Source organism: Chrysochloris asiatica, unplaced genomic scaffold, assembly GCF_000296735.1.
Source record: "Chrysochloris asiatica unplaced genomic scaffold, ChrAsi1.0 scaffold00006, whole genome shotgun sequence".
NCBI classification, from domain to species: domain Eukaryota; kingdom Metazoa; phylum Chordata; class Mammalia; order Afrosoricida; family Chrysochloridae; genus Chrysochloris; species Chrysochloris asiatica.
Genome location: NW_006408524.1, coordinates 8,496,720 through 8,511,703, shown reverse-complemented (window position 1 = coordinate 8,511,703; position 14,984 = coordinate 8,496,720). Strand labels below are relative to the sequence as shown.

Below are 14,984 nucleotides of genomic sequence, written 5' to 3'. Positions count from 1 at the left end.
ACAGAGGGAATGGAAGCAAATATTGTTGAATGATGATGCATGGAGGAGACTGTAATCATTGCAATGAAACGATGGTGTAAAGCCAATGTTCTCCCATCATTCAGTTCACAATAAAAACTAAAAAAAAAAAAAATTTGTAATGTTCTCTATAGAAATACTAGTGTTGCTTTGGATTAACCTCAATATACCAGAACTGTCATCATTTTCCATTTGGATGTAAAAGACCCTTTAACATATATACTTAGTCATTTAATGAAAAAAAGAAGAGATAGAAACCATTTAATTGGCAATTTAATAAGAATGTAAGCAAGTGTCTTAGTTATCTAGTCCTGCATAATAGGGAATAGCAAGTGGGCAGTTTTAACCAATAGAATTCCATGTGCTCACCGTTTGGGAGGCTATACATTCTAATTCAGAGTGCTGGGTTTGTAGCAAGGTCCTTGTCTCCTTTCAGAATCTGTAGGTCCAGCATTCCCTGGAGATTTATTTCCATGTGTTTTGGCAACAATCTTGGATTTCCTTGGATCGAGGGGCTTCTGTTCTTCTTGCCCTTTGTGGTACATTGAATTAGGGCTCTTATACCATGGTTCTTCCAATTCCCACAAAATAATTTAGACCAAGCAAAAAGGTGGGGATTGGTTAGTTTTGCCATCCTGCTAGGTTTAAAAAAAAGCCATCGCTGAAGCAGGAGCAGATGATCCCAGGACCATCATAAAAGTAGAGCCATGAGTGGAGTGATATCCATACTTAGAAAGTGGCAGCAGCAGAGCTGGTGACATGAAGAGACAGAGCAGCTGTGGACTTCAGGACTCACGGATGCCTGCGGGTAGGAGGCTGATTTGCAAAAATGTGCCCTTTGGGCATTTACAGACAGTGCTAAAGGAGCTGTGTAACATTTGCCAAGCAGGGCAGATGCCAAGGAGTCCCATGGCTGAGAGGCCAAAGATAAGAGGGAGGCATGCCTGCAGTACGGCTGAGCAGAGACGTTTCTGACTGGAGAACTGCTGCATCCCAAGTTGTTTCTTCTCCTGAATTGTACCATTCAGTTCTTGATTAAACCCCATAATCTTTTTTTTTTTTTAAAGTTTTTATTGTGAACTGAGTGATAAGTTAACATGGGAGAACATCGGCTTTACCCTCATTTCATTGTAATAATTACAATCTCCTCTGTGCATCATCATTCAACGATATTTTCTTCCATACCCTTTTTTTTTTTTTTTTGCAGTGGGGATAGTTCACAAAACCACTCAGGAATATATAATAATTTAACCAACCAAAGGGTACGTTTTGCAAGCCTGCCTCCTGGCCGCCAGCATCCAGTCCCTCTCTTTCCATGACTTCAGAGTCCTCAGTTGCTTTCTCTTTCTATGTCCTCATCTCTGCCTCCATCTCTGGTATCGCTGCTTCTATGGATAGGGTCCTGCATTCCGCTTGTGCTCTTCTCCCTTGATGGTCCTAGTAAACTCCATAATCTTGAGTATTGTCTATGACTTCTGTTTGGCCATTGCAACAGATTATTGAATCCAGATGTAAAGCAGAGAGTATTGTGGGATGGATAGTTGGTATCAGAAGCGGGCAGAATGTTGAAGGTAGGAGGCATGTCTGACCTCTGCCTCATTGGACTCAGCCTTGGGATGATTTTGAGTATGATTATCTTTCCCTCTTGTGAAGCCAGAGGAATGCAGACACAGCCTCCATGTCGTTTTTACACACTTGCATCATCAAAATGAAGTGCTTCAAAACATACATAATATATATATATATTTGTTGTTGTTGTTGGAAAGAGGATGGGCATCTCCTCAGCTTCATAATTGCGAAACATTTTCACTTCTAGATTTGTAAATACTGAATTACAATGACTAGTACAAATTTATTTGGTTTCTATATCATTCATTTACTTTCAATCATCCCTTAAAACACATCTGCCTTTAGCATTTATCTACTTACAAACACTATCAAGAAAATTTAGATGAACATATATTATAAGCGATATTCTTGTCACAAAGTATCTGTTAAGTCATTCCTTTAGATGATTAACTAGATGAAAGACCCATGTTTCCTTTGAGTCTTTAGAAACATATTGTTCACTTACTGATTTTTCAGTCTGAGAACATTCTTCTAGATTACTGTCATCTGAAAATTAATAGCCTGTAATTTTGCTTCTAAAATCAACTTTACCATCATTTGTAGTCTAGAGAGCTGCTGTCTTTTTGTATGAATCTGATTCATCTAATAATTATGAAAGATTTGTCAATTTTCTCTTTACCATCATGAAAAATGCTGATTTCTCAATGTGCCCAATGAAAACTTAACAATTATACAGTGTCTCTGTATTTCTTGTGAACCACAAGGTCAGTGATTTAAACCCATAAGCTGCTCCTCAGAAACCCTATACGGGGACGCTATGAGTTGGAATTGACTTGACAATGCTTAACAATTCTTTTAGGAGCCCAGATGGCACAATGGTTAAACATTTGGCTAACTAAAAGCTTGGTGGTTCAAATCCATCTACTGACTCCATGTGAGGAAGACCTGGCATAAAGATTGTTGTTAAGTGCCCTTGAGTCGGTTCTGACCCATAGCGACCTTGTACAGGGTTTCCAAGAAGCAGCTGGTGAGCTTGAACCGCCAAATTTGTAGTTCAAACGGCTTTGCAGTCTGGCGCATTAACCCACAATGCCACACCAGGACTCCTTGGCATAAAGATTACAGCCTAGAAAACCTTTGGCCCAGTTCTACTTTTCACATGGGGTTGCTGAGTTGAAATCAACTTAATGGCACCTAATATCAGATTTCTCATATCTTTTTGAAAAGTGATGCAATCCTTGGGGGCAATACAATAATAAATAAGCAACAAAAGTAAAAAATTGAAGGATGGTGTCATGATTTATTTTACTAACATATTCTCTTTCTAGCTGATCCCAAGTATTGTTTTTTTTTAAGTTTTTTATTGTGAATTGAGTGAAGTTTTACAGATAAGACCATCAGTTTTACATTCAACAAATAACACACTGTTTCATCTCAATGATTACAAACCCCCTCCATGGAACAGCAGTTATCCCGCTTCCTCCCTGTGGCTCCTGTTTCCATTCCACCCACCTTCCCATCTACTCACCTTTGTCCTTAGGTACATGTTACCCTTTTTTGACCATTCCATCGTTCATAGTGAGGATACCTTACTAGTATTGTTGTTTCCCCTGTATACCTATTTACTGGTTGGCTGAAAGTTGGGTTACAAGGGTGAGTTCTTTTCCAGACCTGTAGGGTGGTTGAGGGACACAGTCTCAGGTTCCTCTAGTCTGTTTCTGATAAGTAGTCCCAGTCTTTAAACAAAAATAATTCTGAGTTTTGTTCCACAAATTTGTTGCTCTATCAGGGACCTTATAATGGGATTCCTTTCAGAGTAGTTGGTAGTGGTAGCTGGGCACCATCTAGTTCTTCTGGTCTCAGTCATGGAAACCTATGTTCACATGTTCTTTTAGTCTGTTAGACTAATTGATTCCACCATCTTCAGTTCTCACTCTTCTGTAAATGGAGAGACCAATAGCTGCACCTTGGACGGCTGCTCATGAGTTTTTAATATCCCAGATGCTACTCACCAAAGTAGGATGCAGAACATTGTCTTTGTGGAATGTTATGCCAATTGACCATGTTGTCCCCTGAGACTATGGTCTTGAGCCCCACACTGCCTTAAGATGTTTGACAATATCTAAGAAAGTTTTCATTATTTTGCCCACTGTATGCTCCACCACATTCACAGTTATGTTTACAGGAAAGGTAAATACTCATGCACCAATATTCTCTTTTAAACTCTTGTATATCTATAGGATATATTACTCTCCCCCCCCCCCCATATATGTATATAAGGAGCTCTGGTAGTGTAGTGGTTACAAATTGGGCTGCTAACCTCAAAGTCGGCAGTTCAAAACTACCAGCTGTTCCACGGGAGAAAGATGAGGATTTCTGCTCCCGTAAAGATTTACAGCCTCGGAAACCCTGTGTGAGTCAGAACCGACTCCATGGTACTCAACAACAACAATATATGTATATATATTTTTTTTGTGTTGCTGTTCGTTCCTTTGTTCTGCATGCCTTCTTGTGCTGAGTTCATGTTTTTTTGTGTGTGCTAATTCTTGTCAGTTTCTTCTTAGTTTTAATGTTTCCTTGTTCTACTTGGATCTTCATTTTCATGGTAAATTGTGAAGAATTTTCTTTGTAGTTACCCCATAGTCTATTAAGTTTTCTTTGCATTTAAGACAGTCTATGTATCTTGCAATCTACTTGACCTCCTCACCACCTGGATTTCTGTTCCTTTATTTTTCCCTTCATTGACATTGTTAATATTTTGATCTTTGCTTGGCCTCACAGGTCCTCTGAATTCATTGTAATTTTGTTCTGTTCTGGTCTCTGCTGTAAACTGAGTTCCAGGTGGTGTTGCCACGTCTGTCAATCTCTGGTTGTTGTCTGTTCCTGCTGATTTTCATTCCAAAGAACTCCCTTTAGGATGTTTGGAGGCACTGGATTGGCTTTGACAAAATCTCTTAGCTTCTGTTTATCCTTGTGGACTTCTGTAATTCTTCCTTTTCTGGAATGCCAATAATTCCTAAGCTATTCATCTTCATGATACCCAGCATGAATCTTAGACTCTCTTCAGATTTTTTAAATCCTTTTTTTTCTGCTTGCTCTTCTATCTTAGCAGTATTGAGAGATTTGTTTTCCAGCTTGCTGGTTCTGGCTTCCATCTCTTCAGTGCTACTCCTTTGCCCTTTCAGTCCATTTCTGATATTCTATTATTAATCATCTGGACCTGTTTTTGCAGGTTTTGAATTGTTTCCAATGCTGTATATATCTTGTTTGATTACTCCTGTAGCACTTTCCTGACTTCTTCCTTACTTTCTTCTACCCCTTTTCGGAACATTTGAATTTGTTTCCATATCATTCTTCTGAATTCCTTCTCAGGGAGATCCAGAGCCTGCTCTTCTACTGGAAAGTCTGTGTCTGCCTCCAGTTCATTTGTTTCTGTAACTCATTTCTCTTTTTGGACACATGTTGAGATCTTTAGTTGTGTTTTCTTGGACATTTTCAGTAGTTATGTGGGCTTTTAATGCTTAAATGGAAGTATATTGCTGTGATGTTAAGCTTACTGAGTGTCTCCTGGTGAATATGATCTGGAGATAGGCTTCCCTTTTCACGTGTAATACCTAGCAGCTGGTATTGACTCTTGTCCAGATGGTGGTATATTACAGGGTATGCTTGTAGCTTGGCTCTATGAGCACGGTTGCTGTCTCTTATTGGGTAAGGTAGGGGGAGAAAGCTCCTACCACCAGGAAAAAAGTGAAGCCAAAAGGACCAAAGACAGAAACAATATAAAAGCAGACAGAAACCACCAATTAAAAAAAAAAAATCATAGTCGACTGTCCAGTAGCCTTTGCTGTGCAGGCAAGGATAAAGGGTCCCGGTCCAGGTAAATTTTAGGGCTGGGTTCCAGATTCAGACATCATAAGATGCAGCCTGCAGAACTCCTCTCTGTACTGTGGTAAAACTGTGGGCACAATGCTGGATCCTTTTGGGATATGCTCCTGCCCGCCTGAAGGTGTCCAGGCTGGGAAGTGAGGGTATGATCAGGGTGAAGAGGAAAAATACTTGAAAAGTGAAAGATGAAAAATTGGTCACATCTCTCCCTCCAGATGTGCAGCTCTGTGGCTTCTATGCTGGGTCACTGCCTCCATTTGTCTTTGGCCCCGCACTCTGACCTCAGTCCAGGCTGTCCAGATCTATTCAGAAACTGCCGTATTTGGCTTCCACAAGATTTCTCCACAGGTGGGCATTAGAAACTTGCTCCTGGAGCCTTATACAAGATCTAAAACTCTGGCGCTCATCCACGGATGCTCCTTCTCTTTTCCTGCACTTTTGCAGAGGAGCTTTTCCTACCTGTCTCTGCTTAACCCGCCCCCAAACCCTAAGTCACTAATGCAGTTTTCCATTTCCTTAAAATGTCTTCATAAGTCCTCAGGATTGTCATGTGTCCTTTGAGAAAGTCTATTTAGATTATCCCATTTATAGTTCTAAAAACAGTCACAATAACCTTCTAAGCTGACCCCTTTGCCTTGAATTTAATAAGCCCAGCATATTCCTTTGGAAGTTGCTGTTTTGACTGGACCTTTTTTTTTTTTTTTTTTAAAGGTATCCTAACGAGACTCTGGTAGTGTAGCGGTTACAAATCGGGCTGTGAACTGCAAGGTCAGCTGTTCAAAACTCCCAGCTGTTCTGCGGGAGAAAGATGAGGCTTTCTGCTCCCATAAAGATTTACAGCCTTGGAAACCCTGTACAGAGTCACTATGAGTTGGAACCGACTCCTTGGCACATAACCAACCAAGTAACGGGACTAAGAAAAGTGTATTACTAATAAGAGAACTTGTTTGCAGCCATATACTGATAAGAGAGGCATATTTACATATGCTTCGTTTGTAATAAATCCATGCATGCATGAACTGAAATACTAGTAGCAATACTTTGTACTTACAACCATACACATACATATGTTTTAATATACTTTAGTGTTAGTAATATGAGCTACATACAGTGTAATTTGCTGATGCTAGTATTTTCAGATGCTAAAAGATCAAATTTATAAAGATATTAATAATAAAAAGCAATAATAATGAAAATTAAAATAAAAAAGTTATAGACTGACTTAAGAACTCACTTACAATGGGGTTATTGTAGTCAATTTTGAAGAATACAATCTTTCATAGATTTCTTCTGTAAGGTGGGAGAAGGGTGATAATGAGAAGGGAAAGAGGAGGTCTGACCTCTGTGTTCTTCTTACCCTCTGCCATCAAGTCCATTGCAACTCATAATAACCCCATAGGGCAGAGTGGAGCTGCTCCATATGATTTCCTACACTGTACATTTCTATGGGAGCAGACAGCTTCATCTTTCTCCCACAAAGCAGCTGATGGATTTTAACTGCTGACCTTGCTGTTAGCAGGTCAATGTTTAATCTAATGCACCAACCAATAGGGCTCCTTCTTTTGTTTTAAATTAAATCAATTTTAACAAAGGTTTTGTTGTTAAGTGCTATTGAGTCAGTTCTGATCCACAGCAACTCTGCACAGGGTTTCTGAGGAGTGGCTAGTGAGCTTGAACCGCCGATCTTGCTGTTTAAATCAACTTTGCAGTCCAGTGCATTAACCCACAGTGCCATGCCTATCAGTATTCCTAACAAAGGTAAAGGTATATATATAGGAATTGAAGATCTGGATACCTTTAAAGCTATCCATGCAGAAACATCCCTTGGGAAGCATTCCTAAGACTATGCAGACCCTCACTTGAAGGGAGATCCTGCTATAAATATACTTCTGTTGTAAATTTTTAAGAGGAATACTTAACTACACATTTTTAAAACAAGATGTTTGAACAGGACTACAAGAGCACCGCAAGGTCAGCAGTTCAATCTCATCATCACTCCTTGGAAACCCTATATTGTTGTTGTTGGTAAGTGCTGTCTAGTTGGTTCCGACCCACAGCGACCCTGAACAGGGTTTCCGAGGCTGTAAATCTTTACGGGAGCAGAAAGCTTCATCTTTCTCCCGCAGAGCAGCTGGTAGTTTTGAACTGCTGACCTTGCGGTTCACAGTCCGATTCGTAACCACTACCTTATACAGGGTTGTTATGAGTCAAAACCAACTCGATGGCACTTAACAACAACAAAATATATATATGTACTCTGAAGCAAAAAAAAGTAGTTAACTTTCCATTTTAAAGAATTATTAATTCCTTTCATTCACTTTCATATTTAAGCAAAAATTATCTAATTCAAGAGAAATAAACTGAATTATCAATCACAAGAACCTTGATAATAAATTATACTACCAATAAAAGCAGTAACTTTTCTTGAGGACAAAAACGTTCTTAAGAAAACTCAGAAAAACTGGAAATCTGCAGGTCAATGTTGGTAATTTAGTAAATAATATATTTATGTTGTTTTAACATTATACTTACAAGTTACAGAGAAATAGAATGTACATAAACCAGTAGAAGATAAAATTGGACTGTCTTCCATATATGAACATGGTGGCTGTGTGCCGTGGAGTTGGTTCTGACTCACAGCAACCCTGTACAGGGTTTCTGAGGCTGTAAATCTTTACGGGAGCAGAAAGCCTCATCTTTCTCCTGTGGAACAGCTGGTAGTTTTGAAATGCTGACCTTGTGGTTTGCAGCCCAATTTGTAACCACTCTGTTACCAGAGCGCCTTCATATATGAACATACTAGCATAAAATCCTGTCTACTCTCATCTTTTCCAATGATCCAAAGTTCTCTAAGAGATAATTTACTTGAGGCCTTTCCTAAAGATAGTATTTATATATGAAGTTCAATATATGGTATTTAACAAAAGTATTCTACTTGCTCTAGTGTTCATCATATATTATAATCTCAAAATATCCTAACAGGATACATACTAAAGAACAGATTTATTTTAAAATGTTAGGGAAAATTCTACTAATTTCCCTCTTTTATATATAGAAGGTTATACAGATATATACTTATTTATTATGATTAAAATTTCTATAGTCACTCACCAAATATTTCTTTTCTTATGCATCTATTTTTCCAGGTTCTATTCTAAGAGCTGGAGTCCTGGTGTCGCACGGTGGGTTAATGCATCAGACTGAGAAGTCGTTTGAACTGCAAGGTCAGTGGTTCAAGTTCATCAGCTGCTCCTTGGAAACCCTATACAGGGTCACTATGGGTTGGAATCGACTTGACATTTAACAACAACAACATTCTAAGAGCTGGGAGTGCTGGTGTGACGCTGTAGGATAAGCACTAGTCTGCTAACCGCAAGATTGGTGGTTAAAACCTAACAGTTGCCGCTTGGAAACTAAGGAGCTATGAGTTGGAACTGACTTGAAGGCACATAACACCTAAGAGCTGAGAATAGAGGGTAGAGGTAGAAAGTAACTGCTATCATTTATTGAGAACTTATTATGTGTCAGGCACTGGCTTAAAATTCACACGTATAAACCTATTTATTCTTCAAAATAGAACACTAACTGATTTCCTTACTTTACACAAGAGAAAACTGAGGCAGAAAGAAGTAACTCATCTATTAACTGACAGAAGCAGTTTCCAAACCCCTAGGTCTTAGTCATCAAATACCCTTCTCTTCTCATTTTCTTTTTGTAATGAACTAATAGAACTAGGTATGGCTCAAATAAGTGGTTGTGACTTTCATTTTTAGATATTAGTGTTTCTGGAGCCCTGGTGGTGCTGTAGTTATTGGATTGCTAACTGCAAAGCTGGCAATTCAAACCCACCAGCAGCTTCCCAAGAAAAAGATGAGGCTTTCTGCTCCCATAAAGGTTTATAGACTTGGAAACACAATACAGGGTCAATTAGTCAGAATCAAATTGATGGCAGCGACTGGGGTAAGTACATATATACATATTTACTCTAGGTAGGCCTTGTCGTTGTGAAGTGCCATCTAGTGGGGCTGAAAGTCACAGGGCCTGTGTCATCTCAGAGATGGTTCATGATTCTGGCTAAGGAGGCACCACTTTCTTGGGCACAGTTATTGGTTCAGGGAAATAGAAACATGATCCTAGAATGGCTACTCTGTCTTCCCTGGGGTTGATGGAATTAGTTGTTCTCTTTGTAATGGATGTAACTTTGTGGATAATAGCAGTTACTTTTTTTGACATCAGGAGAAAATGACCACACAATCCTGAGAGATACGTTGTTGTTTTAAGTGCTGTTAAAGTCACTTCCGACTCATAGAGACCTTGTACAGGGTTTTCAAGGAGCAGTTGGTGGATTACAGTTGCAGACCTTGTGGTTTGGAGTACAGTGCTGATCCTATGAAATTTAGCCACAGAATACTCAGATCTATGTTTAAAATAGGTGTAACTTATATTTCCTAGCTAAATGAGCACACAAATACCCTTTTTATTTATGTTAAAGTGGGGTTACAGAATTCTTCTCTTCCTTCACCTTCTTTCCTTATAAGCAAATATGTAAATGTACAGTTCAAAGGATGGAAATACAGTGGCTCCATATGATAAACACTGGACTGCAAACCATAAGGTCTGCAGTTTGAACCTGCCAGCTGCTCCATGGGAGAAAGATGAGGCTTTCTGCTCCTGTGAAGATTTAAAGTCTAGGAAACCCTATACAGGGTCCCTGAATCAGAACTGACTCGATGGCACTTAACAACAGTTTAAAGGATGATTTTTCTATTTATTTAAAAAAGCAGTTTCTAACAGATGCTGATGAAGCATTATTTCAATCATTTTACTTTTTAGCATACATCAAAACCACAATATATCTAGAAAGACAAAAGGTTTTATTTCAAAATATTGGGCAAACATAAAAAGATGAATGTCCATTATATAATCAAGTTTTAAATATATGGCATCTTTTGAAACGTAGTAGGCACTACCAAAGAGCTAAACATTACAAATTACCCTACCATATTTCTTCTCAGTATTAATAATACTTGATACCAAGACCCTAATAAGTCATTTTCTTAAGGTTCCACTTAATTACAGAAGTAACAATTCTGTTCAAGATGTTCCAGCCATAGGAAGCTTCCAGGTGAATTTCACAAATGTTAACAAAAGTACCTTCCTTTTTTGCCTGTGAATGTTTGAGTACTGCTGTACTGTTGGCTTATATCCACTACGGATATTGGTTCTAGGCCAGCCCAAGGGTCTTCAAGCATTGAAGGCTTAAAATAACTTTCCACCTCATTAGACATTCTTTTTTCTCTACCACGCCCTGATCCAAATGGTGTAGAGGTCCTTGGAGAGCCCTTTAGAAAAAAAATCATCAATTAAAAAAAACACTTAGTAGTGATACTTGGTATGTTTTTCTTTAACAGCTTAAGTCTCAGGAGGATCACATTACTAGCTAAGTGGTGACTTAGAATCAAATTATGTTTGCCTGCAAAATCCATTGTTTTTGTATTTCTATTCCCACTATTTATCTCAACTACTTTAGGGTTTCTAATGTAATACAAAGGAGCTTCAAGAGGGTGGAAATATGGAATTCAAAGACAACGGAATTCTTCCACGAACTTTCTGAAGCCCTCTTGTAACTTTGCATATACAAAGCAGCGATTAAAAAATAATCAATTATATTTCATACCCCTCAACTTAAAATCTCCATTTGGGGGGGGGGGGATCGTCATTTATTTTTAAACACTATAAGGCTTCAAATTTTATAGAAAACCTTTGTAGCCATGAATTTTTTTCTCCCCTATCACCAGCTTTAGAAGAGTGGGGCGGGTTTAAAACATAAAGTTGGAAAACCACCTAACCAAAAACCAAATCCACTGCCAATTAAGTCTCTTCCCACTCACAGGAACCCTAGAGGGCACAGTAAAACGGTTTCATTGGGTTCTGACACTGAAAATCTTTGACAGCCTCATCTTTCTCCTGCAGAGCAGCTGCTGGGTTTGAATTTGACCTTGAGGTTAGAAGCCAAACGTGTACCCCAATTCGCTACCAGGGCTCCTTGGAAAAGTCCCGGAGCATGCCAACTACAAACCACGGGGCTACCTAGACTCACCAGAAATCCTGCCACTGTCTCTACTCAATCATTCAGTGTTCGAATACACTTTCACTACCCACCCATTAATTTTTTTCTTGAGAAGGCTTGGAAGGCGAAAGTTTGTGTAGTCAAATACAAGGCAAAGGTAAAGAACAAAAAAAGGTGACAGTAGTAACACAATGGCATCAGCCCACATCCAGGACGAGCCTGGGGGGGGGGGGGGATTCATCCACTTCCCCCGCGCCATGGGTCTCAGAACAATGACCAGAAAACTGGCAAGGCCCCCCTGCTGGATTAGAATCGGGTATCCGTATCCAGGCTAAAAGCAGGAATTAGAATGGATGGTTCAAAATCTGACTGCCACTTTGGTAGGGTCATCTTATAAAAGTTACTAAGAACGCCTTAGTTTGCTCATCTGCAAAATAGGGCTACTAACAATACCCCACCTCAAAGGATATTGCCGAAAAGAATTCACGTAACCCAAGGATTAAACGACCGTTCCTACCACAGAGGAAGAGCTCAGCCAACGTAGGCTAGATTACCTGGGGGTGGGTCTGCTGTTGCCCGGGGGAGTAGCCGAATTGCTGCTGGGACCCCGCGGGAGACTTGGAGTACGAGCCAGAGTAGCCGCCAGGGGATGGGGACCCGAACCGGCCCCCCGGGAAGCTGCCGCCTTGTCGTGGCGAATGGCTGCTTCCATAGGGTCTAGACCGGGGCCCGTACGGTGGTGTGTGGTGCGGACTCCCGTAACCGTCCCGAGGAGAGGGCGGCCGCGGCCCGCTCCCGCCCGGGGTACCTCGGAAGCTGCTTCCATTACCCCAGTTTCCTACACCAGAGCCTGGATAAGGAGGGGTCGGGGGTCTAAAATTCTGTCGGTGCATCTCAGAAAGCGAAGACGACGCCCTTAGGGCCGCTTTCTCCTGCCGGAACTGTCTCGGAGAACTCTTCACAGAGAACTGGTAGTCCTGTACCAAAAAAGTCCTCAGGCCACCACCTCCAGACAGTACATTGGTTCCGGTATCACAAACGTTCCGGAAACACAAATGTTCCGGAAGGGACGGCGGGTTAAAAGAGTTCCTGAACTGGGAGGAGACTGAGCGAATTTAAGTGAAGGAAGAAGAAAAGGGATAAAGTCCGAACAGCCCATCCAAACAACGATCTGTGTAGTCTGGAGTTTATTGGTAAATTGACTAGACGTCTAACCAATGGGTGAGATGGGCCTACAGAGCAGGCTCGTGCGAGCTGGCCTAGCTCCGCCTCCGCCCCGCCCTAGCCTTACCTCGTCGCTTCGCGCGGGCTCCCGCCTCCGCCCCGCCCTTGCCCCGCGCAGGCCCCGCCCTGTCCTGGCCATACCCAGAGGTTCCTTCGGATGTTGTGTGTATTCTTCGCTCACGCGGGGACTGAGGATTTCAGAGGCGCGCAATGTTGGCGACGCCAGCGAGGGTCGCGGCTCAGTGGAGAAGCAGCCTGCTTTCCATCCGGGGCGGCGGGAGGGGGCTGTGGACCGGCCGCCTGCAGTCAGGTACCCTCCGAGACACGGACTGGGCAGCAAACGGGACCCCGGCCCCAGCCAATCCTCGGGTGGCGCGCTGAGGAGAGCGCCCTCGCTTTCGAGACTGATCTGCTGCCCCAGGGACCCGCCCTTAGTCTTTCTCGTCTTGGAGCGCCCTCATCCCGCTTTCCCGGCCGCCCCGGGCTGTCCTGCCAACATCCGCGTCCAGGTCTAGAGCTGGCCGCGAAGGGACTGACTGGCTCCCTGTGCTATCAAACTGGTGCTCGTCTCCCACTCTCCGTTTCTTGCTAACCTCTCATATTTCAGATTAACTTTAATAATGTACCCCTTGAAATCATAAATGATTTCAGGATGCCGCTTTAAATAGCTTGGTGGAGAAGTTGTTAAATGTGGGACTTTACCCTTGTTCTTTCAGCTCTAGTTAAATGGATGCAGAAAGGAGGGAGGGGAGTTTGAAGCAGGTACAGGGGGAGTGCTGCTTCCTCTCCGTGGGGACAAAGTTTAAACACATCTAGGAGAGTAAATCAGAGTATTACTACTAGAGCTCCCGTTCAAACATGCACAGATCGATATAAACAAAACGTGCGTAAATATGCCTGCAATCAGTGGATGGCTGTAGACCAGTTTTTCAGTATTGCAGTTGGTCTGGTAGTATAATGGTTACAAGTTGGCCTGCTAACCTCAGGGTCAGTAGTTCGAAACTACCAGCCGTTCCGTGGGAGAAAGATGAGACTTTCTTCTGTTCCTGTAAAGATTTACAGCCTTGGAACCAACTCCACGGCACATAACCACCACCACTTAGTGTCCTTAAGGTCTATTAAAACTGGATTCGGCTGGATTAATTAAATTCAAGGCAGAGAGGTCAGTTTAGAAGGTTTAGGTGACTGTTTTGGGGGGATTCCAGAAGAGTAATCTTAATAGGTTTTCTCGATGGTTATAGGACAGTCACATCAGTAAGTATTTTTTAAAGTCCTTTTCACTTTCAGCAAGCAAGGTTGTATCATTTCCATATCACAGGTTGTAAATGAGTCTTCCTCCAATCTTGATGCTGCATTTTTCTTCATATAACCCCGCTTCTCGGATTCTTTGCTCAGCATACAGGTTGAATAAGTATAGTGAAAGAATACAACCCTGTTGCACACCTTTCCTAATTTTAAACCATTCAGTATTCCCATGTTCTGTTCGGATAGCTGCCTATTGGTCCATGTACAGATTCCTCAGGAGCACAATTAAGTGTTTGGAATGCTCATACTTTGCAATGTTGTCCATAGCTTGTCATGAGCCACACAATCGAAAGCCTTTGCATAGTCAATAAAGCACAGGTAAACATCTTTCTTGTATTCTTTGCTTTCAGCCAAGATCCATCGGACATCAGCAATCATATCCCTCATTCCACAGCCTCTTCTGAATCCAGCTTGATCTGGAAGTTCTCTGTCAATGTATCCTTGCCGCTGTTACTGTATTACCTTTAGTAAAAACTTTATTTGCAGGTGATTTCAAAGCTGTTGTCCGATGATTTCCAAATACTGTTGGGTTACCTCTCTTTGGAATGGGCATAAATACGGATCTCTTTCAATCAACTGGCCAGATAGTTGTCTTCCAAATTTCTTGGTATAGATGAGCAAGTGCCTCCAGTGCTGCTTCACATTCTTGAAAGATTTCAGTATTTATTCCATCAATTCCTGGTGCCTTGCTCTTTGCAAATTCCTTTAGTATATCTTGGACTTCTTCCTTCAGTATCATTGGCTCTTTGATCATATGCTACCTCTTGAAATGGTTGAAGATTAACCATTTCCTTTCTGTACAGTGACTCTGTATATTCCTTCCATCTTCTTTTGACACTTTCTGCATCATTCAATAATTTGTCCAGAGACTCTTTCAGTAACGAAAGTCGAGTCTTTAATTTTTTCTTCAGTT

General features: G+C 41.3%; 2 protein-coding genes across 2 annotated transcripts in view; one reads left to right on the top strand and one right to left on the bottom strand.

Moving 5' to 3' along the window:
* Window positions 1-10,613: 10,613 nt before the first annotated feature.
* Window positions 10,614-12,435, bottom strand: MPLKIP (M-phase specific PLK1 interacting protein). Its single transcript, XM_006832112.1, has 2 exons — window positions 12,097-12,435; window positions 10,614-10,814 (listed from the first exon to the last, which is right to left on the bottom strand). Exons 1-2 carry the CDS (start codon window positions 12,433-12,435, stop codon window positions 10,614-10,616), a joined length of 540 nt encoding a protein of 179 aa, XP_006832175.1.
* A 541-nt stretch (window positions 12,436-12,976) lies between these two features.
* The window catches only part of LOC102820687 (succinate--hydroxymethylglutarate CoA-transferase-like), a 1,213,992-nt gene continuing 1,211,984 nt past the window's right edge, over window positions 12,977-14,984 (top strand). The window contains 1 exon segment of the mRNA XM_006832262.1: window positions 12,977-13,076. Coding sequence (XP_006832325.1) covers window positions 12,977-13,076 — 100 coding nt within the window.

Coding starts and splice junctions, on each gene's coding strand:
- MPLKIP (XM_006832112.1), bottom strand. CDS start 12,435: ATGCACCGACAGAATTTTAGACCCCCGACCCCTCCTTATCCAGGCTCT. Junction 10,815..12,096: donor AACAGCAGACCCACCCCCAG/GTAATCTAGCCT, acceptor TTTTTTCTAAAG/GGCTCTCCAAGGACCTCTAC.